Source organism: Mauremys reevesii, linkage group 15 (genome assembly GCF_016161935.1).
Source record: "Mauremys reevesii isolate NIE-2019 linkage group 15, ASM1616193v1, whole genome shotgun sequence".
Lineage (NCBI taxonomy): Eukaryota > Metazoa > Chordata > Testudines > Geoemydidae > Mauremys > Mauremys reevesii.
In genome coordinates this window covers 43,213,286-43,237,270 of record NC_052637.1, presented here as the reverse complement: position 1 = coordinate 43,237,270, position 23,985 = coordinate 43,213,286, and the positions used below count along the sequence as shown (strand labels likewise).

General features: G+C 49.2%; 1 protein-coding gene across 8 annotated transcripts in view; it reads right to left on the bottom strand.

Moving 5' to 3' along the window:
- TBC1D16 (TBC1 domain family member 16) overlaps nucleotides 1-23,129 on the bottom strand; it is a 42,716-nt gene extending 19,587 nt beyond the window's left edge. For 2 of the 8 annotated variants that reach the window (XM_039501957.1, XM_039501964.1), the window contains exons 1-3: nucleotides 22,988-23,129; nucleotides 10,978-11,217; nucleotides 8,408-9,038 (exon numbers count right to left, since the gene is read on the bottom strand). In XM_039501957.1, the coding sequence (XP_039357891.1) occupies nucleotides 8,408-9,038; nucleotides 10,978-11,155 (809 nt within the window). In that variant the 5' untranslated portion in view covers nucleotides 11,156-11,217; nucleotides 22,988-23,129. The other 6 variants (XM_039501962.1, XM_039501958.1, XM_039501959.1 and 3 more) reach the window with 6 other exon arrangements.
- Nucleotides 23,130-23,985: the final 856 nt, after the last annotated feature.

Sequence of the window (23,985 nt, the reverse complement as noted above, 5' to 3'; positions counted from 1 at the left end):
GCCGGTTCACCTTGCTTTGGCCACCCATAGCTGTGCTGGGAAAAGGCTGCCATCTGCTGGTCACACAAAGCTGACTTCTACAGCTAGCCTACAGGGGCAGTATTTGTTTTTTAAAAGGGCCATTAAAAATAAAGCGCTAGTTTTCATTATTTTAGGCACAGGCTGGCATTTGCTGCCAAACTCTGGGCAGGCAGGCAGGCATTATAGTGCAGGACAACAGATCGACATCCCCCCGAGAACTCGCCAGCATGCTTGTGCATTCGACCCTCTGGCACTGGCGATGGGCACTTTGAATTCCCTCCACCCATCAGGGCTAACCGCCAAGGCCAAGGGAACTTTAGAGCCAAAGGCTGGGGCACAGTCTGGTTGGTTTCCAGAGATGCCCTCGGTGAGTCAAGTGTCTCCTTGGGAACTGCCTCTCAACGGAGTCTTTGGGACAAAGATGGCAGAGGGAAAACACAAAGGGGCTGAAAACCTGGTCTCCACACAATCTGCTCATTCAAAGCAAGTGCGTTAATTGTGAAGAGACAAAGTTAACTTTCAAAGCAAGAGTTAGAGCTATTTTTAAACGAGCTGCTGACATCTCCGGAAAAGCATGCCAGGCAGGCCGCTGGCATCTCCTCAGGATTCTCGTCTTCTTGCCCGATGCTTTATTAAGGCTTTTGGCATGTGCACAGGACCTGTATTTCTTAGGAGCTCACCTGCTCTTTCTGCATATTCCTCAACTAAAGTCTCAAGCTAAGAGTCCCGCCCCCTCTCTCAATGTTCAGTTAGAAATTGTCAATCTATTCTCTTCCGCAGAAATCCAGCAGCAAATCCAAGTGAAGAACGGCCTGCCCACATTAATCCTCCTGCTGTTTAAATATTGATACAGGGCAAGATGGAGCCTTCTAGCTTTTTACTCTCTTGGATTTGTCCCACCTTCTTGGTGTCACTGCCTGGAGCACAACCACCTGACTACACAGCCTGCTAACTGCTGCAGGTTAGCCAGTGGGGAGGCAGTGTTGCCTAGTGGCTAGAACACTGGGCTGGGACTTGGGAGATCTGGGTTATACTTCCAGCTCTGCCGCTCACCTTCTGGGTGACTGGTGGCAAGTCATGTCACCTCCCCGTCCCTCAGTTTCCCATCTGTAAAACAGGGATAATGAGACTGACCTTTTTAAAGGGTTCTGAGACCTATGGAGGAAATATGCTAGAAGAGCAGGTATTATTATTAGCCAAACTCTTCCAAGCACTTGACTCTGTTCAACAGCTCTCCAAGCTGTTTCTTACACCTAGGTCCCCAAATCAAAGGACGGGAAAAACAAAAAGGCTGTAATTTCAGTGGAGCAACAGCTTCTGGATATTTCTGCAGGGGTCCTGAGTGGGGATGGAGCTACTTCTTCAGACAGAGGTTTTACTTAAAAACTACAGCAAGTTCGGGGGTGACATGCTGGGGAGTGAGAAGTGCCCAAAGCAGGGGAAGCTTGGCAGCCAGCTGCCCTTCCCCACAGGCTCATCCCCAAGGCTTACGTCCTTAGAAGGGAAGACAGCATGACACAAGATGCTGCAATAGGTTGCAGGAGGGTGTGAATACAGAGATCAGTTCCCACAATTGTAAGAAAGAATTTAATCACTTCTGCTGTAGCAGTGATGCTGGGGCGCCAATCCAGGAAGATGAAGCCCAGTCCCCTGCAGACTTCAGAGATTCTGCCAGTTCTCATTCATTTCAGCTCATTTGTCCTGTAATTTTTGCTTTTGCTTTATTCTGCAGAGGCCTGAACAGCAACAAGCCTCTCAGGTGAGCTGCCAAAACAACATGATGCAACACTGTGCACTCTGTTACCACCAGCTCCAGCAGCTGTCCTCAGTCACTAGGCAGCTCCCCCTGCTCACCAAATAATGTATTGATTAAATCCCAGGGAAGAGGCTTAACAACAGGATGTGCAACAAATCTGTAAAAATTGCATCAAACAGGACTCCCGAGGAGCCTTTTCCTTGTGTTGTGTGTTCCCCCTAGACTGTCTGAGAGAAGAGTTTTGTTTCCTCTCTGAACTTATGTCTGTCTAGGACCACCAAAACGAAGCTACAGCACAGTTCTACTATGAAAACTGGCTGTGTAAAAATGGCAGCTTCTTACAGATGTAATCTGATGTGTGTGTATCAGAGTCAGATCTGCTGCTTTCAGTGGCTAACATATAATACTAGATATTTTTGCCTGTCCTGCACAGCAAACACAGCTATGGAAGTGTGAGCAGGAGTATATTGCGGCTCATGCATCAGCAGAATTGGTAACTGAGTTCTAATTGCACAGCTAATTGTTGCCTTTAATTCCACCCATGCAATCCACTGGAGACAATTCCATGATATGTCCACTCCATTTTTATGTCAGTGGGAGAACTGAGGCCAACAACTGTCCCCACAACCAGTTTCAAGTTCCTTTGCAAACTCCAGTGACTGCAGCTGATCACAAATGTGGAAATTTTCTAGTAGTGCTGCCATCCATTACTAGGGGAAACTGCTGTTAACTGGGAGTTATTGTGGCAAAGCACAGAAAATCCTGGTTACAATACACAGCACAAAATCCAGTAACAACTCAACAGCCCAGATCTGGCCTAACCGTCAGTTAAAGCAACACTGAGAACTTTGGCTAAAACACATTGTATAGAAGAGTCAAATGTGGCTCACCCCCTAGGATGAAGCGAGGTATAATAAACCCATCTTTATTGCCAAGGAAATGGAGGCTAAGTAACTTGCCCATGGCCACACAATAAGTCGGGGGCAGAGCTCAGATCAGAACCCAGGAGTCCTGACTCAGTTCCCTTTGAAAGATGAGACAACATTCGCTGACATCTAACCCAGGAATAATGTTGGAGTGGCAGGGGATGAGGAACAGGGGAGGAAAGGAAGAAGAGAACTAGTTAAAAACAATTATTTCCAATGCTGCCACCACCAAATGAAGTCCCTTAAAGAACTATCCTTATTTTTGGCAGCTCCTGCACTGAAGATCTCCCTGTAGGCATGTGAATACGGAGAGCGCTGGCAGTCTGAGCAGAGAGCACCTCACACAAGAGTAGATGCCAGACTCCACCAAAAGGGAGCTGAGAATGTGTACAGAAATGATTTCACTCTCCACTTCACTATTAGCCTTAGGAATTTTGAAACTCAGGTGAAAGCATCAACCACCACATGGGATTCCTGACAGCCCTGCAAACTCAGAAGCAAACAGTTTATTTAACACTGGGCACTTTGCCTAATTTACAGTCATTTAAAAATGACCAGTGTTTAAAGGTTCACACTGAAGCTAAAATGCCTCTAACCTATTCCTCTCCCTCCCCACCCCCATTCCGCACACACCAGCATGTTACTGTAGGGTCTTCCTTAGCATGACGCTGTGTGTTATCACAGGGACACTTCAGGCTGCATGCTTTAAGGTTGCTGCATTTGAAAGATGCACTGCGCTCATGTGAAACGTGTTCTGCCCAGCCTCTGCAATGACTTGGAGATTCCGTCTCTTCTGTTAAATCTTCACTCAGTGAAACCTTGTGAAGCCATCCTTGCACAGAATGCATCCAGCAATGTTATACATGCTCAGACTCCCTCACTCCCACCCTCTCTGGTTTTCATCAATTGTAAGGCCCAAATGTATCACTGTGATCTCCCAGTCCAATTCCCTGTACAACACAGGCCAGAGACCCTCGCCCAGTAATTCCTGCACAGGCCATAGACTTTTACTCAATAATTATGGCATCACACCCATCACTTCTGGATGAGCAAGTGTTTTGCCTAGTTCACTGGAGTTCTAAGGGCACCAACTTCTTATTCCTAACCCCTCACCTAAACAATATCTCATTCCTCTCAGTCACTGGCTGCTGTGGGGGGCCTCTGATTGGACAGAACCTGTGAAATGCATCCCTTTGGCTTTCTGAAGTGATCTCAGGAAAGGCACAGAATCTTCATGAAAACAACACAAAACCAAGGGAAGAAAAAAAAAAAGATAACGGGAGACCTTTATTCCTCTTCAGAAAAGAATGAGTCTGCCAACAATGGGAATTTTATCTACACTCTCATTCCGACTCAGATAGGGAACAGCAAACAGAGGAAATTCAGAAACAAGGAGCCCATTTTCATGCATGTGACTCTAGGAACAAAAACAGGGAGCAAATGCAGGAAGCACACAGGAGAATGCTGCCTCACAAGAGTTTCAAAAAGTTTCCCATGGAAAATTTCAGTTAGCAGTTTTCAGGGAGTGTGCTTTAAGACAGTGTCACAGTGAGGAGCAAGGTGCCATACGAACTGATGGATTAGACAGAAGCCTGTCAACCCCAAACAATGAAATATCCATGTTTTATTGATCTGCTGCAGGTCACCTGCCAGTGCCGCCTGCACTGCCAAAGGCTTCTTAAATCAGTGCCAGATACGGAAACATGCCTGTTTCAGCAGTATCTTTAAAAGGTCTCCCCTGCTTTTTTTGAACGAACGGGAGAAGTACTTCTGGTTAGCCACCAGATGGCTCACATGAGCTAAATTAACTGACAGGCCCTGTAAGAAATGCTGTGGCCATTCAGAGGTAAAACAAAGTTAAAATAAATCATGTTTTTTTCCTTATTACTATCTCTGCCTGAGATTACTAATGCTGAACGAATTTTAAAACTCTGACTTTTCACTATTTATTTTTTGAATTTCAGTTGGGAAGCGAAATTTTAACTGTTTGTGGTCTCTGTCTAGTCAATTTCACTCTCAAATTCTAGAGCCCTAGCAAAATGCTGCTCTGTTTAGAAAACACAGTCTTGTGGCTAAGGCACTGGATTGGGATTTCTGAGATGTGGGCTCACAGTTTGGGTGCAACACGATCTCATTGTACTTCTGTCCCCATCTACTTCAATCTGTGAGATTAGGTCAATAATTGTTGGAAGACACATACTGTAGTGATGACTGTTACAGAAGAGCATATACATTAAACAGGTAAAATTGCAGAAATATTTTTTGTTTTTAAAACTTTCCACTGAACTGAGAAGTATTAACGGATGCACTTTCATTGCACTTAGGTTTTGTGAGAACCTGCTTTTAAGAAGCCTACATTTTAGGCCAAATTCAACCCGAGATTTGGCCTGGGCAACCTTACAACATGACTTTTTTTGCAACAGTTCTATGTAATACCAGGAGCAGAGATGTCATCACCAAGTGACTACAAGCACTGAAAATAAGTGCAAATTCCTCATAGGTTTATGCAGACATTGTCCTGACAGAAAACCGCTTTCTAAAAGAGAAACTGGAATGTCATCTTAGTAGCGTCACTTCTTTCAAAGGAGCAGAGCCAGTTCCTATATGGCTCCAGCTGACAGCTGTAGGCTTTGTTTAAAAACGTCTAAGACTAACTGAGGTGTTTCCATTTTTTAAGATCCACCAGGACTATGGAACTTTAACCACCACCGCTATCCCCCGTGGAAGAAAATGCAATAACGCATGTAAAATCCTACACATTGCAGCACTGTGCTAGTGTGAGAGAACTTGAACATGAAAATAACTGGAAACCTCCTGATAACAAGTGCAGCCAACAAATCTATTTTCATCATTCAAGCTGAGTGAAGGACATGGAGTAAACGTACAGAACGAAGTTAAATTATTTTTAAAATGGTGATATTTAATAATCCAACGTGTTGTGTGTGTTATTAATAGGGCAAGTGTTTTTCAAAATAAGTTGAACAGCTTCACTTTAATCCCAAATACTGTATGTAGCGTAAGAAATCCAACAATGTGCTGACTGTCAAAAGGGGCAAGGGACAGTGTAGGATACCATGTTAAGATGCACACGTTTTCAGACTAACACTGTTCTTCCATGTGACCTGAAGAACCGTGCTAAATCTGCTCTGGGCATGTCATGTGCCTGCATGCAGTACAACCCTATGGCCACATGAAGGTGCCCTCACCAGCAGGATGGATAACACATATGCCAAACAGCTGCATGTAGCTGCACTATTCTGGAGCTTTTATTTAATCACATTCCATTGATCCAATCTACAGCTCCATCCTGGACAACCTTGGAGATCTGCAGTTACTTACGGTACAGACCAAATGCAGAGTGCGCATGAACTGCTCAGAGCACTGGATCTTTATGCAGCGGCTCTGGGAGGGCAGCTAGACTTATAAAGGAAGTGCCACGTCAATTGTAAGCCCTGGCTGTTTTCAGGGTTTCAGATCATCCCATAAAGGAAAGTGGCAAAATCCATCCAACCTACAAGTTTGCATAAATTCTGGGCATTTTTGAGACACAAAGGATGACGTGAACCCAGTTTCCAGGGCAGTTTTAAATCACAGCAGTATCCTTACATTAGCCTAGTTGTGCCTAGAGACTGTGGCACATACAGCCCCACCACGGCTGAAGGGTGGGGGTGACTACAGAGAATACAGGCCAGACAGACATGAAATATTGTCCAGTGCTAGTGTAACGTACAGCAAGGATGCAGGGGCATTCAAGTCATTAATTCATTGCCAAGGTGTCCTCCTCATCCCCAAACAGAGCCTACTGCAGGCACTCCCGAAGAGGACCGGATCCCATCTACATCAACATTTCTCAAATGCGACCACCGTGACTGCATGCGGCCACCAGGACTTTTCGTCCACCCATGACAGCCTCCTGGGCAGTGATGGGGGGGAAGCACTGGCCTCTCCCCCTCCCTCCTTGTTGCTCCTGGATGCAGCGCCCTGCACTGCCTCTGGAGAGAGGTGGGGCACAACGCTGCAGGAGAATGTGAGTTCTTCTCCACCTTGGAGGAGGGGGTTTGGGTGGCAGGTTCCAGCAGCGAGACTTCAGGAGCCTGGCCGAGTGGCCTCAGGTTCCGACCAGGGGGCAGCGGGTACTGACCCTCTTCTTCCCCCCAACCCCCGGCTCTGGCCACACGACCCTGGCTTCCGGCTGCGAGGCCTCAGCCTCTGGCCCCTGATTCCACCCCCCAGGCTCCAGCCACGCAGTGGCAGGTGCTGGCCACAGGCACCGACCCCCAGTCCCAGCTGCATGGCAACGGGCTCCAAACATGGGGCTTTGGGCACCAACCCCTGGCTCCGGCCGCAGGTTCTGACCCCTGGCTCCGGCCGCGGAGCTTCAGTCAGCCTCTGGCCCCAGACTCCAGCCACATGGCCCCAGCCCCTGGTACTGATCCCCTGCCCCAGCTGTGCGGCAGCAGGCGCTGACCCCCAGCTCTGGTCCTGGGCTCTGGCCACGTGGTGGTGGGAACTGGCCTTGGGTGCTGACCCCTCGCCCTGGCCACACAGCAGTGAGCGCTGCCTCCAGCCACGCACTCCTGGACTCCGGCACCCAGCTCCAGGTTCTTGCCATGCAACAGCAGGCACCAGCCCTGGGCGCTGACCCACTTCTCCAGCTGTGGCTCCGATCCCTGGCTCCAGCCACGCACTCCTGGGCTCTGGCACCTAGCTCCGTGTTCTGGCTGTGGGCACTGAGCCCCAGTCCTGGCCGCATGGCAGCAGACATCAGGCTCTGGCTCTGGCCACACAGTGGGGCTCGTCACCCACCCCCATCACCCCAGGTCCCCGCTGCCTGCCCCGGCCCTGCATCCATCCCACCAGGCCCTCGCTGCCTCCCCTTCTGCACCCCCTATCCAGGGTTTAATGGGTCCTGGGGCTTGCTGAGAAAAGCGATTAACTAACATGTAAGTATCACTTAACTAGCAAATCCCCTGTGAAAAGTGATACTTGATTGTTTGTTAATATCACTTTTCATAGCCTCCCAGTGTACACCAGGTGTGCTGTGATATTACCAAATATACAAATATCACTTTTCTCAGCAAGCCCCAGGACCCACTAAGCCTTGGGGGGGGGGGGAGGGGGGAGAGGAAGAAGGGGGAGGCAGCACTATTTTTGTTATCAAATCTGCCAAAAAAAACCTAAAATATACATTGCAATGACTTGGATGTGAATCTGTGCATATTTAATTGTTTTTCCTAAAGTTAATGAAGTATTTTAGGAAAGCATCAGTGCAGCCGCCGGTGAGAGCTGGTGGCTGCACTCTGAGGCCACCAAAAAATTTGCTGTGAGAACCCCTTACCATAGCGACACACCCACTAAAAGTACCCGCGGCAGACAGGCAGGTTCACGCTCCAGGTGACTCAGTGCGAGCCTGCAGAATGAGTTTATGGGCACAGAAGGGTGGTAGAGCCTGAAGGGTTCCAATGAGCAGAATGGGGACTGGCCAACTCAGGGCATTTCCCCAAAGGCTTTTCAAGTTAGATTTCAAGGAAGGGAATAAAACAATGAGAAGGCAGATTAAAGCGAACCCAATGTGAGAGCAGCTAAACTGAGCTCAATGCCGCTTTTAAGCGCATTAGCTTCCTTATGTTCTTAAGCCGTCAGCCTCCTTTCTCCTCCACCCCACCCCACCCACCAGGAAGCTGTAAAAATGTGACAAACTCACCTGCTTTCATTATCCAGAAACACAGAGCTGCTGCCTTCCCCAAGGGCTTCGCTGATGGGAGACAGGCAGAACGGGGAGGAGAAGGCATCAGAATCAGAGTCAAAAGTACTATCCCTGCTCACATCATCAGCAGACAGCTCCAAGGAGCCCTCGTCCTCCCCCTGCTCGAGCCTGCAATCCAGCCCTTCGTCTGTCCCCTCCACTGACAACTCCGATCTGTTCTGCTCCTCCTGAGAGCTGATTGTCGATAAGATTCCTGAGTCACTGTGGGCAGGCTGTGTGGAGTTGTGGGTACCATCAGTTGCCAGGCAACATTGAGACAGCTTCTCCCCTTCTTCAGAAGGGAAGCCGAGGTGAGCCACATCTCTGACAAGCTGAGACACAGCCAAGATCTCGTCGTCTTTCGGAACTACTGCTCGTTTCTCATCGGTCGGGGAAGCCTGCTGGACGGTGCCAAACCCCTGAGTGTGGCGGCCACGCTTGCGGGGAGCTTTACGGACCGGGGAGCTCTCAGGGGTGATATAGCGCAGGGCTTCTTCATCCTGCCTCTGAATACGAGAGTTTGGGACCCAGGCAAGGATAAGCGTGGTACCAAGTAGCTCATCTTTCTCCATGTACAAGCATAAATAGCCTTCAAGAGAGCACAGGACCAACCAGTTAGGACTTAAACTGTATTCTCAGGACATTTATCAGCCACTTTTAGCCCCTGTCCCCCTCCATTGCCAATACAGCTGGGCTAAAGCAATCCAGTCATTTGGCAGATTTCTCCTCTCTCTGCACACAGACTGTGAAATTCTCAAATATTCATTATTTGCAAATAATCCCTTTGAATCTGCAAATGGCTTATGAATAAGAACATAAGAATGGACATACTGGGTTGGACCAAAGGTCCATCTAGCCCAGTGTCCTGTCTGCCGACAGTGCCCAGTGCCAGATGCCCCAGAGGGAATGAACAGAACAGGTGATCATCAAGTGAGCCATCCCATGACTCATTCCCAGCTTTTGGCACAGCCATTGATGGACCTGTCCTCCATGAACTTATCTAGTTCTTTTTTGAAGCCTGTTTAGTCTTGGCCTTCACAACATCCTCTAGCAAAGAGTTCCACAGGTTGACTCTGCGTTGTGTGAAGAAATGCTTCCTTTTGTTTATCTTAAACCTGCTGCCTACTAATTTCATTTGGTGACCCCTAGTTCTTGTGTTATGAGGAGGAGTAAATAACACTTCCTGATTGGACCAGTTATGCAACTAATCAAGAGCGAATTTTGAATTACAGACTTTCATGTCAGATTTGCACTGTTGTTTAATTATCCCCTGTAGCAGGGATAATTAAGGGAGCCGGGGAGCTCCGGCCTAGGAAAGCCTCAGGCTGCAGGCCTGATAAGGCCCATTAGGCACTGGGTTGCAGGGGGTAGCCTATGGGTAGGCAGAGGCAGCAGGTCCGATGAGTGGCTTACACTGCAGTCCGTCCCAGTGAGTGGGGGCTAGACGGAGACTGGCAGTAGCCTAACCCTGAGGCGAAGTGGGGATAGTGGGTGGGGGTTCCCCTGGGAGGGGGAGACCCAGAACTGTGGGGTTACTGCCAGGGGGCAGCACCCCAGATAACGGGGCACTGGGTCCCGGGAGGGACACGGGGCCCAGAGTGAGGTAAGGTGGATCATTGGCCTGCAGAGGGTGCTTCGGAGGCTGGAGAGCTAATTCCCGGAAGAAACCAGCAGGAGGTGCCACAGGGGTGAGTCCACATCCCTACATCCCCATTCTATGTGGGCGCTAAACACAGGTTCCTCTTGAGTATTTGCCCTAGCAGAGCTAGGGCACTAGAAGGTTCCTGGAAAGCCAACCCAAAATAGTCACACAAACAAGTCTAATGCAAACCAATATTTGCAAAATAATTATTTTGCAATATTAAGCCAGTAGCGGGTGTCCATTTACAAGGATACACAGGGTCCCACTAGCAGACAAGAATGGGGAGAAAGCCGCATTTGTCTTAAAGAAAAGCCCTATATCGACTCCATGAAGCCAATATCAGAGTTTTCCTTGTCCCCGGACGCTTGAAGGGGCTGCTTGTTCCATCAGGGCAGTGTGATGGCACTTGGCATCCCAGAGTGCAGCTGAGGGAGGGATGGACCAAGTGTTACACATTAAATGACAACTTGGACCCTCTCTGGAGATCTCAAAGCACTTTACAGACATTAACGATAACCCTAATTACCCAACTGCCCCGGGAACCAAGGCAAGTATCATTTGCCTTGGTTTATAGCTGGGGACACTGAAGCCCCGAGAGGTGATGTGATCAGTGCACAGTCACACAAGGAGACAGTGGCAGAGCTAGGAATCCCACTGCTCCATCCCTGCTCAAACCACCAAACAGCTCCTTGGAAAACAACAGATACATTGATGAGAACAAGTGGCGGCTCAGCTCAGCGGATGCCTTTCCTCAGTCCCTCAGCTCCCACGGTAACACCCCTGAAGTGCTCAGACTCAGAGGCATGCCAACCCCGTGCAGACATGGACACACAGACGCTCCCAGAGACAAAAAGAAGAGTGAGCAGCAAGTGCAGCACCCCATCACCTGGGTGATGCTCCCCGACACCTGGCAACACCTCAGCAGGGTGGACGCATACATTGTTCTTGGAGTAGATAATCTCCCCATCCAGTATAGAAGACGAACCACTGCCACCACCGGGGTTTAAGGTCAGGAGGTCAGAGGCTTTTGAAGAGGCACGTCGGAGGAGTCGCCCCAGAGACATTGCCAGGGGAATGTTTCCATTATCCGTCAACTTCTATCAGGAGCCAAATTCAGACAAAAGATCTGCCAAGAGGGAAGAAATAGCATTAGGAGAAATGCAACATGACACCGACAGGAGCAAGAACTTCCTGCTGCAGAGAACCACCACCAACCGAGGACAACACTGCTACCCTCACAGAGAGGCAAGGTTCCCATCAGCTGCTAACCTCATCCCCACAACTCATCCATGAATTTCCAATCACTCAGAATCAGTCTTATCATCCCCACTTCACAGATGGGGAAAACTGAGGCACAGAGAAGGGAAGAGACTTGGCCGTGCCACAACAGGTCAGACTGACATGGTGCTTAAGCCACGGCACCAGCTGGTGAACCATGCACCCTAGGCTGCCCCACACTGGTGGAGCTCCACTGGTGTTAGCAAGTGAGAAACCAGAGACGCATGCCTGGTGTAGGCAGGGCCTGCACTACAGTGTTGGAGACCAAGGTTTAAGTCCTGGTCCTGGGCTCTTGCTCCCTGGGGGGGGTGAGAAGAGCTAAGTATTGTTATTATACTGGGGGAGGGAAGGTGAAGGAGCAACTCATGTCATTCAAAAACCCCAACTACGTGTGACCCGGAGGGCTTAGAAAATTGTCTGATATGTTTCTCCTATGACGGCCATGTGGCTGGCCGGGGAATCCTGCAGGGTCTGCCCAAAATCAAAGTAAACAAAGCTGTGACATGAAGTGAACCAACACGAGGCAGGGAAATGAAAGTGGAGGCAGAAGCCCCATCCTTAGCGTCAGAGCCTCTGCCTGATCCCTTGATGGTGGTACAGCTTAAAAGGCCATTTGCCTGGATTTCCTGACTTTTGGCATAACCTTGGCATTATTTAAACAGGGCTTTTGGGGGGTGGGAAGAGGGAGAAAATATTCAGCACATAGCAGGCAAATGGATTCTGGAACAGAATATGGAACGCCATCCCTGGGCCACGTGGGGGGTGGCTCATCCGTCAATAGGTAACTTAAGCTAGCTGTGGAATATGATCCCCCTGTAACCACCAAGTAAGCGTTGTACTGAAAATGAGACGCGTTCTTGTGTGGCGTTGTCAATGAGAAGCCAGATCCTGAATGCAGATGGGATGCTCAGGCTATACATAATTAAACAGCTAGGCCAGGAAGAGCGCTGGATGTGCTGAAACGCGGAGCGGAGCAGGCACAAAGCAATCCCAGGAACAACCCGAAACACAAAGGCAGGGCAGAAATTGCTCTCCACGAGGCAGAGCTCCAGCTTCCGTTCCACCTGAAGTACAGGCTGTTGAGATGAGTTCCTGTCTGCAGCCTGTAAAACTTGCCCATACCGGTATTGCCCTGGCCTCTTCTTTTGCCATTCAGTGTTGAACGCATTCTAAGACAATATGCATTTCCTCACCTTCTGGGGGCGGAGCCAGACTTTAAGGCACCTGCTCCCCTACTTGGTGCAAACTTTGCTTGTGCCAATCAGAAACGAACACAAACAGGTTTTGGGCCCCGTCCCCTATGACACGTCTATGATGTCATAGTTGGTACTTTATAGGCCTGCCTGCCATGCGCAGGCAGGGAGAGGAGAAAGAAAAACGAATCCTGTGTATCCTGTGTACACCCGTAATCGAGCCTGATCACCTCGAAGCCTCTCTCTCAGCTCACGTGTTTCAAACAGAGTTTCTACGTTTGCCGGTCGTTATGCGTTGGTTTGTATTTGTAAGTATCGGTTATTACTAAATGCTGCATCTGTGTTTATAAATATTGTTAGTAGATATTTTAGTCATTGTGTGTTTTAAGTTTCATTAACTCTATTAGCTAATCATACGCTGCTCCCTTACCCCTTGTAATTATCCCCAATAAAACTTTAAATTGATTAATTTTAGTTGTGTGTGTGCGTCTGCAGTTTGCATCGTGGCCCACACTCTCCTTGCATCCCTTACCAATATAGTCTGTTGCCACGTGCAGCCTGGTAAATAACAGGCCTGCATTTTCTTTCGCCCCTGCGTGTACGTGGCAATCCACACAGGGGAAAGCAGCTACCGCCGTGAAGTTCTCTCCGAGACAAAGCTGTTCCTTTCTGTTGACTCCTCTTTATTCCCTAATGGACAGGCCAACCTGACCCAGCACGCACTAGAGATTTCCATGGGCCCAGGTGCAGACCTGGAGAGATCAGCTAGTGCATTCCACATGCCAGCAGAACAAGCAGAGGATGTAGCCAGGAACAGAAAGAAGAAAAAGTTACAGGTCAGTGAGAACCCCTCCACCTCCCTTACTCGCAGAGAGGCTCTGTGCACTAGAAACACCACTGGGGCCGGAAGAGTTCACAGCACCTAATACTGAACAGCCCTCACCCTTCTGAGCACAGCTTCACTGGTTAATACCTTAAAAAGCACTTTACCTGAAAAAGAAGGCATAGAAGCTGGCCTGTCTACAATGATTTAACCGACCATGCCTGCTGGAGACTCCAGTCCAAATCCCACCGGGGCCAGCAGGAGCGGGGAGAGCTGCCAAGATCAAACTGGGGGCTTAGTGGCCACGCAGGAGACTGATGTCCAATTCCCAGTCTGGGTAGACAAGGCAGCAGAGTAGTGGGATGCTACATGGGCATCACCAGTGAAGCTGGTTTATTGAAAGAAGTGAACAAAAGGGAGCAGCTTGTTCTCTGCACTGGAAACACAGAGGCAAAAGAAAAACTAGCATTTCTCAAACGGGAGGGTAAACGCCGCAGGGAAGGAAAAACTGTTTTCCAGTTTCTAAGAGCTTGTCCCAAGAGACAGTAAACAAGGCTCCGAAGAGTAGCTAACGGTGCCTTTTTTACAGGAAAAGCATAAGCCTTAAACGCAAGTTTCTTGGCTTGTTTTTGCTGGAATCAGCACCTCAGCAAAGGCAGTTTGTACCCATCAGTCATCAATGGGACTTGAGCGAGTTGGCTCGACCCTGCTCCGTGCTGAGCCCACGTGGCTCTGAAGGGGATCCGTTTGCAAGCCCTTCTTTACTTTGTCCTCTCACTCCTGACCCTAGTGCTCCACACGCCTTCAGAAACACACCTGTCAGGCACAAGCCTCAAAGAGACACCACAGCCTGGGGCTCTCAGGACTGAGTCTTCTCCAGGCTGTCTTAGAACACAGCACTGTAGGCTCAGACTCTGTATAGGTGGGAGAGCCTTTGGCAACAATCGTAAACAAAATATAGTCCCTCCCCAGCCCAGAATAGGAAGCAGAGGGATGTCTGGAGCAATTTCCCCTACTGTCTCTGTAGGAAGTTACAAAATAACATTTCAACACAAGACACTGAGGGAATTCACAGCAATGGCGATTGGCAACACTGAACAACCTGCCTGTTTATCACAGGACCAGAAGAGCCAACACCTCTGGAGTGGAGACACTTAACCTGCATCACAGCAATGCAATAGTCCGCACAGCTTGTATCCTGTCTGGGGGCAGATAGGCTGCCCCTCGCCGCATGTACTACGCAGAGAATGGACTTTAGCTGCATCAGTCATCTCACCAAAACCTTAAATACCATTTGAAAGATTCAGAACCTGTTTGAGTGAGACGTGAGTTCAAGGCAGAGGCAGCTATGATTCAGTGAAAGCATCTGAGAAATAAAGGGAGAAGACTACCGCTGGAGGCAACAGACACAGAGATGCTACTTCTCCACGCGCAGAGCAGGAGCTCCCATTCAGCACCACTGCAGCTCTCAAGGGGCCCCCCAGGAACCGTGGAAGAGGCCCAGGCCTTCTCCCAATGAAAAGCAGCAGCAGCTGCATTTCGTTCACTTCCATCTAGCTCAGAAAGAATAAAGCATCAAGCAAAGATGAAAAGTTGCTCCCTGGGAAGTGAAAAGGATCTAAAACCGAAAGAGCTGCTTTGATCCTAGGCTGCAGCTATTGCTCCAGCTCTGTCTCTGCACACAGGAGTCTGCTGGGAGTGAAAGTCTCGAGAACGTGAAGCACTGGCTCCCAAGGAAATCTGGGCTGGTGCACTGGGCATGCATTGCAGAAGTGCTGCATTTCAGATACAGCGAGTGGATGGTTCAGGGGACTGGGAAGGGGAGAGAGATTATTTCACTTCCAGGTTGCTGGCTCAATTCTAGTCCACTCTGGCAGTGATCAAGCGTTATCCACTGGCTGTTCCATGTCCTACAGGAAATGAGGTTGGGGAGTCTCAGTCTCATTCCCAGCAGACAGGTGCTGCCATCACCAAAATTAACACTCAGCAAAGAGGTCTAGGACTGAATGCACCATGGAGACTGACCTCTCTTCCCCTTGGGAGGGTCTGCCCTCAATGACGGGGTTGTACAGTACTGCTGCTCCTTGCCTTGCACAATCCTGGGGACGCAAAGATAAATTCCATCTCCAGGGTTGGCAAGTCAACATTAGAGTTGTACCGACTTAAAAAAAAAAAAAGTACATTTCAGATTAAACTTGTGATTTATGTGACTGTGGGGATTATTCCAACATAGCAGCAGCTAACACTCCAACAGGAACCAGATCACCCACCCTGCCCTCTGGAAGCTGGAGAACTGAGTTAGCTGATAAGCCCTCACTGCCTGCCAATTTTGTATTAAGTACACACAGAAAAGATTTGCTTGCTACACTCAGCAACTATTGTCAGACCCCTTTGCTGCAGCTGCTGGGGCCATTCATGCAGCCATTGGTTCCTTTCTTAGCCAATCCCGGGGTTCCCCAGCTAGCAGAGAGCCCCAGAGAAACATCATGCAGCCAGCAGTCATTCAGCTGCTAACCCCCTGAATCCTACTTCTGTTGTCCTCTTCACCAGAAGCCAAGCACAGCTGCAGCCAGCAGTCTCTCAGATAGCTCTGACAGCCAGCCGCCTTGTTTAGAAAGGCCCTTCCCCTTTCATAAACTTAAAGAACAAGATCCTGTTGAGGGTTGGCAGATCACACCCTCAACTTGGCAGATATTCCTGGACCAACCTCTGCTGGCTCTATATGCACAAGCTTTCAGTTCTGATAAAGAAGAGAAGTGCAGGGTTTCTGCCTGGCCCTGGCAGCGGGTTCAGCATGTATTTTTGGGGTTGTGCAGTATCATACAGCAACAACAACAATGCTTTACTGACACAAGGTGACAAAGCTCCTTATCACAGAGCTTACAGTCTAGATAGACAAATTCAGACCAAACTTGGGAGCAGGGAGGCAGCAGCTTGAAAGCCAAGTTGCTGAACAGTTCTGTGCACAGCAATGGATCTTGTTGGATCCAAGGGGTGATTGTTAATCAAGGAAAACACCACAATACTTAAAAGTAATACGAGCTAAACAACAGGGTTTGGAAATGAGACCAGGCTGTCCTGTGGCTAAACAGGATAAACCAGCACTAGAGTCACACGTGGATCAGATTATCTACCTATCAATCTACTTATAAATGAATTTTGCATTTTCCTATCAAGGGACTCTCTTCCAATCGACTTGAATTTGACTTTAATACTATGTCAGCACAACATCTTATTCCATAAGAGAGATCCCAGGGCTACTGCAGAGATTATCCTCTCACATGCCCAGGGAGAGGGCAGTGTTAGTTTGTGTTGCACAAAGGCAACACCGAGAATGCAGACTGACCCAGCGACCACAAACAGGAACCCGGGAACTCTGACCACCACCCTATTCCCAGCTTGTGTGTATGACCTTGAGCAAGTCACTATCATTCTCTGACCCTCGGGGTCCCCCTGTGTCAAATGGGGATAACACTGACATTTACTCCCCCTTTGTGCTTGGAGATCTATGTGTGAAAAAAGCAGATTACTAGCAATTTGCTTGAGCTATTTAAAACTAGACTAGCCAACGCTACGGAAAGCTATACCATAGAGAACCATCTGAATGAGTCCTGGATTGTGGGGAGAATCAACTAAGCCCCCCCCACCAATCTTTAATTTCTATCTATTGGCGGCAGCAGCAGTATGCCAACTACACAGTTAAGGAGAAGGGCAGGAGTTGTTATTAGCAGAGTGAAATCCTGGCCTCAGTGATGTCAAGAGCAAAGCTCCAAATGACTTCAGTGTGGCCAAGACGTCACCTGAAGTGACAAAGCATCTCAGCCCAGAAGAAAGAAGGGGTAAGAGGTTCAGCACCCTACTTGGGCAGGCCCAGCATCCGAGGTCTGAGAGTCAGCTGCAAGAGCAGGGAGAAGCTACCACCAGAGCCCATTCTTAACTCCCTGCTCCACCTGCCTTGGCACAAAAAGCAAACATTAAAATACCCCACTCCTCCTGCATCAGAGCTGAATCTTCTGATACCAGCACAGTAACTGAATCACCATTTGTAACGCATGCTCCTCTCCACACATGCACAGGCCCTCCGCCCCAGGCTGGGCATCATTTCATATACTGAACTCTGCAGCACTCGTACAATGTGCTGTAATGTTTGATGGCTTCTTTTTTTTAAGTGCCTGCCAGCCATATCCTTATAACTGCTCCAGTACTGGTCTTCTGTCCTAACCATTCACATCTAAAAAATTCCAGCAGTGTGTTCTGATCACTAGACGAATAAGCCAATTTCAAAGCTCTTCCCCTAATGCTACGCACATCAGACCAGAGGTCAGAAACCAAGAGTAACTGTTTGAAAGTCATATTCTTATCACATGACAGGCTGCGAGAAGACAGGGACAGGCCTAGCAAGATCCTACTCCCCTAGTGAACAGAGAAGACAATTTTTCCCACCCAGGTTGTCTCTCACATGTTAGACTGTTCACACAGTGAGATGCTGAATGAATGGAATCAAAGATCTTTGTCAAACCCTTCAGAGGTCAAAATCAGCCCTATATTAAGCCCTCCGATTTTGAAGGAGTTACCCAAAACTACATTAGATCTGAATCTGACCCTAAGCTAATTACTAGGACAATCTTCCTCACACCCCAAATTGGAGCGCAGTAAGGGAACCTGCATCCTAGCTACAGAAATTCACCATCAGCAGAGTAACCAACTAGCAGCACATTCTTCAGGCACTCAAACATTAATGCCGTTTGGGAGAGGACCGCATACACAGATGGACTCTTCTCATCACCAGTCGTAATCACTGAACGTATAGAGCAGCCCAAGAGCTCAGGGCAAAACCAATTAATCGCATGACCCAAACGCTAAGAGGTCTATCAGAATGACTTCACTGGGGGAGAGGGACCCTACACAGAGGTTGACAGATGTGCATTCACTCATTTTTGATAAGTGGAGAGAGAAACTCAGAAGCCACTTTCCTGTCCACCTTCAGTCCGTCTTGACCAAATAGACTTGCTACTTCCTCTCAACTTCCTGCAGCTAAACATCTCAAAGACACAAGTGCCTTCCTTAGGCAAGATGAGCATCCTGAGAACGTTTTCCTCCCTGATTCAGGCCTCCCACTTGTCTTCCTTCCTCCCACTGTCTGTAACCTTGGCTTGATTCTTAATGTTTCTTCCACACCTATAAAATACTCAGCGCTTATGCTCAAAGCATTTCTCAAACATTAATCTACACAACCCCCCTTGGATGGAGGCAAGCTTCACCCCCATTTTACAGATGGGGAAACTGAGGCATAGAGGCAAACTCATGAACTCAAGGAAGTATTAGAAGCAGAATTAAAACTCAGGAGCTCCTGGTTGCTAGTCCCATGTTCAGATCACAGTGCCTTGTATGGTTACATACTACTCTCCATGTTTCCTGTGCACACTGTGCACTTGATTCCACCCAAGCTGAAATTCTCCTCCATGCCTCCATCTTCCCCTGCCTAAGCTATTGCAATTAATTTTGTTTTAAAACACTCTCTCCACATCCAGACTCCAGTAGGCAAAGAACACTGCTACATGCTTTCTCACGCCGACAAACAAGAGTGGCCGTAATGAATGATGTTCTCGCAACTCCACTGGCTGTCCTCTCCTTTCGGGAGACCGGTCAAAACTGCCACCCTCCACAGCCTTACTTCTCTCTTCACACAATCTCAGCACAGTGGGTGCAACAGCCTTCTCCTCTGCTGCATCGGCCTCTCTGGATCTGGCCATCTCATCAACTCTCCACTTTCAACTGTCATCTCTTATCCCTGCCCCGCCTCCCAAACCCTTGCCTACCCCTCTTAATTTCTCTCTTCCTTGGCTATTACTTTTTCATTTTATAACTATTCTAGGTAGAGCTATAGAGTATTTGGGAATGCAGTCTGCAAGAAAGACACTATAAAGCATTATACCGTAGGAATGAGCTAGGTTTAGTCCTTACAAACATCTCCTTCCTGAAGGAAATTCTCCCAAGTAGAGCACAAATGCTTGGTCAAAAGCCACAGTTTAGATAAACTTCACTGATTCAAACCAGAGACATTTGAAACAATGTGGGTTTAACACAACTGTTATCTTTCCCTTCCACCATTATTTTAACCTATTTGTTTGTGCTAGCAGCTAGAGTTTGCCCAGACATTCAGGCGGCATGGCCCCTGCCCTGAAGAGCTCACAGTCTGAGAAAAGACACACAGGTAGGCGGAGGATAGGGGAAGGGGAGTTAGTTTACTGAGTGCCAACAGTAAGATGAGCAGTATATCCACACACAGTCCCTGCCCCAAGAAGCTTGCAAACTACATGGATTTTTTGTGATACTAGACTGAAGCACTTATATTAATTTGTAATATTTATTCCTTAAAACAATCTTTGTATCTTAGCAGACGATAAAATTGCAGCAACTGAGTGTGCTCACTGCCTATCACGCTGACCAGTACTGTCTCGTACTCCCTCATCTGTATCCATCTGTTATCTTGCCTTAGATTGTAAGCTCTTTGGCGCAGGAACCATTTTTTGTTGTGTGTTAGTACAGCACCTAACACAACAGAGTCCTGGTCCACAACCAGGGCTTCTAGGCACTACGGTAATAAAAGTATAATAAAGTCAAGTCACAAGTACTGTGACTATTCAGAGGAAAACGATATTGTTCAAATTAACTTAAAAGGGAATTTCAGTGATTGGGCAGTTGTTAGTTACTACTCCAAACTGCCATGGGAGAGGGTCTAAGTACTATTCCCAGTTCAGCTTCTGCTAAGAATGCAGGGACAGCACATTCTACTTGTGTGCGCAGAATTCATGTCCCCCCAGATTTCTTTGCTTCTCTGCAGAAAAATGACTTCTGAAAGGGAAGCCGTGAGAACGGTCATGTGCCCCTCCCTGGCAGCACAGATAGGTCAGTTTGAGCACCTGGAGCAGCTGGTAGAAGTGTAAATCACTGACGGGGGGGGGGGAAGTCATGCATGTGAGAGAAAGTGACAGTCCCTCTCGCTCACTATTGCGGCACGCTCAGCATGGAGGGGCAGGGCTTCAGGGTGTTTCTGAGGAGGTAGGAGTGGGGCAGGCTCTGTCTCCTCAGGCAGAACAGAATACACTCCTGGGGGAATTCTGCACCACTGCGCAATGCAGAATTTTGCAGAAATGAACATGCGTGCAGAATTTCCTTTCCCCCACAGAAATAGGCTGCAGTGCTGCTAGTCGCCACTAGGGGCCACTGGACCCGACAGAGCCCAGCTCACACATAGAAGACACTGCTGGGGGGGGAGAGGGGAGCCAGAGGGATCCTGGCAACTGCAGTTCCCAGCACACTCTGAGGGAAGGAGAGGGCGGACGCAGGAAACTCCATGCAAGCCTGGGACCCAACATCAGGCTGTTTCTCCTGGATCACTGGGCTCTGGGGTGGAGGGGGGCAGGTGTCTGACCCCTGGGCTGGGCTGGGCTGGGTGGGGGGGGGGAAGGAAGGGGCAGAGAAACAGGAGCTGGGTTGTCACAGGGATTTCTTTAACTCTCTGCTCCTGGGGGAATTTGTGTGTGTCTATATTGTTACAGACGTACTAGCTAACAGATATTTTGAAAAAAATTACCAAAATTATTGAAACTGGCATGATTATGTAGTGTTATTTTTACAAATAAAATTTGCAGAATTTTAAAATATTGTGTACAGAATTTTTGGCACAGAATGGCCCCAGGAGTAACATTCCCATCTTTTGAGGGCAGCAAAAGGGACAGGAAGGCATCTTGCTAAGTTATCCTGAGACCATGGGGCTGACTCCGGAATAGCGTTGATGGATTCCCAGTGGAGTGTATCAGCTAGCCACTGGGAGAACAGCAAATGTGAAGTGTGGGGGACAGAGTGGGGAGTGGAAGGAGAAAGAACAGGATAAAAATGGTCACATTCAAGGTCCCAGGTGGAACTGAGTGCTCACTTCGTGTCCCTTCCCATTGCCTTTTCCACTAAGAACAAATGGGGGTATGAGAACAAAAACCATGCAATTAATATGCATTTTGACATCTGGCTTCTGAGCCCAGGGACCTAAATGTACATTAAAAAGATTTAAAAATGCTGACGCCGCATGTTACAGTTACAAGATTAATGTTTTAGAGACTCTGGAGCTAACATTCATTATTCATCACATACAAATTACAATAATAAAATAATCATCATCATCCCCTCCTTCAGCACTGATGGCATTGCTATATTAAAAAAACAAGTGGGCAGAAAAAACTGCTAGTTTATTAGGTACAATGTAACATTTTCATCTACAGTTAGAATCAAACCTTTCACAGCAGTCATGTCATGTTAGTGTAGACATAATAAAGACAAGTTTTAAAAAGAATGGGTGAGAAATTCATACACACAGAAATAACTAGAAATTAATTAACAGAATTGTATCCTCAGAAAAATTGGCTCTCCAGGCCCTGGCACCTGTTATATATTGCCAGCTAATTTGGGAGCACAGACTCTCCCATTTAACCACTCAGAGATGGGACAAAGTCCCAAATTCATTCCAACCCAAAGTTTTTCTATTTTCAAATAGAACTGTTTTAATTATTAACTTATTATCTGAGCTTGTAAAAAATGGAATTTTACAAATTTCCTGGTACCTGGTAGGTACCCGAGATTGTTTCTAGGAATCTTAATTGCTTACTCTGAAGGGGAAAAAAAGCCCAAATCCACACATAGCAAAAAGAGAAGCAGACAAGGAAACAATCCTAAGTACAGTATACAATGTGCACCTGAAAACGGAGCAGACAGACAAGCAAGTGTTCAGAAACCCCCAGGGCAGAGACCACATGAAGTGGAGGGTAGGAAGATAGACTCAGTAGGATTAAAAGAACCACAAGAAGAATCTCAGTGGGATTTAAGAAGTAAGCACATGACAAACCCAAGCCACATATATTAGAACATTAGCCCCAGAGCCTAAGCACCCGTTAAACACACATTCCTTGGGCTCCTTAATGGCAAAAGGAAGACAGGAGCTGAGATCAGCTGGCTCAGGCATACCGGTACTTATGGGCAGGACAGTTTATACAGGGTTGCAAGTGAGATCCAAAATACGACTCCCTTTGTGCAGCCACCAGTATCCCCCAAAGTGCAAACCTCACCCCTATCCAGGCTACAGCTCCCCTCCTCCTGCAGCCCCCCATCCAGGATACATCCCCACCACCCATCCAGGATACAGCCCCTCTTGCAGCCTCCCACCTCCAAGATACAGCCCCCCCCGCTGCAGCCTCCCATCCGGATACATGCCCCCGCCCCATCCAGGATGCAGCCCCTCCTGCAGCCCCCCCTCCTGCAGCCTCCCATCCGGATACATGCCCCCGCCCCCGCCCCCACCCCATCCAGGATGCAGCCCCTCCTGCAGCCCCCCCTCCTGCAGCCTCCCATCCAGGATACATGCCCCCGGCCCCACCCCATCCAGGATGCAGCCCCTCCTGCAGCCTCCCATCCAGGATACATGCCCCCACCCCCACAGTGCAACCCCCTCCTCCGAGACACAACCACCCCCAGCGTAAGCCCCCGCTCCAGGATGCGGGCCCGGCAGGCAGCCCCTCACCAGCACAGCCCGCCCCAGGTGGCAGCCTCACCCCCGCACTGGGTTGCTCGAGACCCACCCCGGCCCTAGGCACAAGGGCCGGGACCAGCTGCTCCCTCCTGCTGCCTCCGCCGCCGCGTTCAGCAACGTGAGGCGAGGCCGGGCCGGGCCGGGGCGGGCGGAGAGGGTGGGGGAGGGGCATCGGGGGCGTGGACACGGGAAGCCCCGCCCCCCGGCACGCAGCCCCGCCCCCTCCCGAACCGGCGCGAGGAAATGGGGCGTGCTCCGCTCGGGCGTCACCGGGCTCCGTCCCGCAGGGCTCAGCGAGAAACGGGGACCTGGAGGCACACGCGCCCCCCCTCCTACTTCCGGTGTCTGTTCCACTTCCGCGTCAACGAGACAGCCCCTACCGCGGGCAAGAGGGACCCCGCTTTCCCCGCCCCGGGACTAGGGTCCCATGGCAGGGAGGAGGCCCCCGGTACTTCGGAGCGGCCCCTAGGCAGCTCCAGCTGGGCCCGTCCAGGGGCCTCGACTTCCGGGGGCGCCTGGGCAGGGGCGTGGAGCAGTTCGTGTAGTGGGGGGGCTGGGAGACATTGAACCAACTAAACCCTGTATATGATAGAAACCACTTAAAGCCAGGGGGGCAGCAGCACCCCTAGTTCCAGCCCTATTGTGCCCAGCTCCCTCGGTGCACCCTGCCCGCCTCAGCCCCACGCCTGTATGTCACCCTACTGAAAGCTGCCACGGGGGTTCCCGGGGGCCCTGGGCCAGCCCCACCCCAATGACGGGCACAAGAAGCCACAGCCTCAGCGCTGGGCAGATCCCCAGCTCCCAGCATGGGGGTCCCAGGAGTGGCAGCGTGGGGCAGGGTTCATCTGGCTTTCTGCATGCTCCCAACAAGTGAGGCACCTTTAACACTGATGGCAGAGAGGTGCTATAGGGGAAAAATGTATTATCATCAAGTAATGCAGGCAGAGATGCCAGAGCAATTTTTATTGTGTGTATCATGTATGCTGAGAGCCATTGAACCAAACTGGGGGTGCAGCAGCA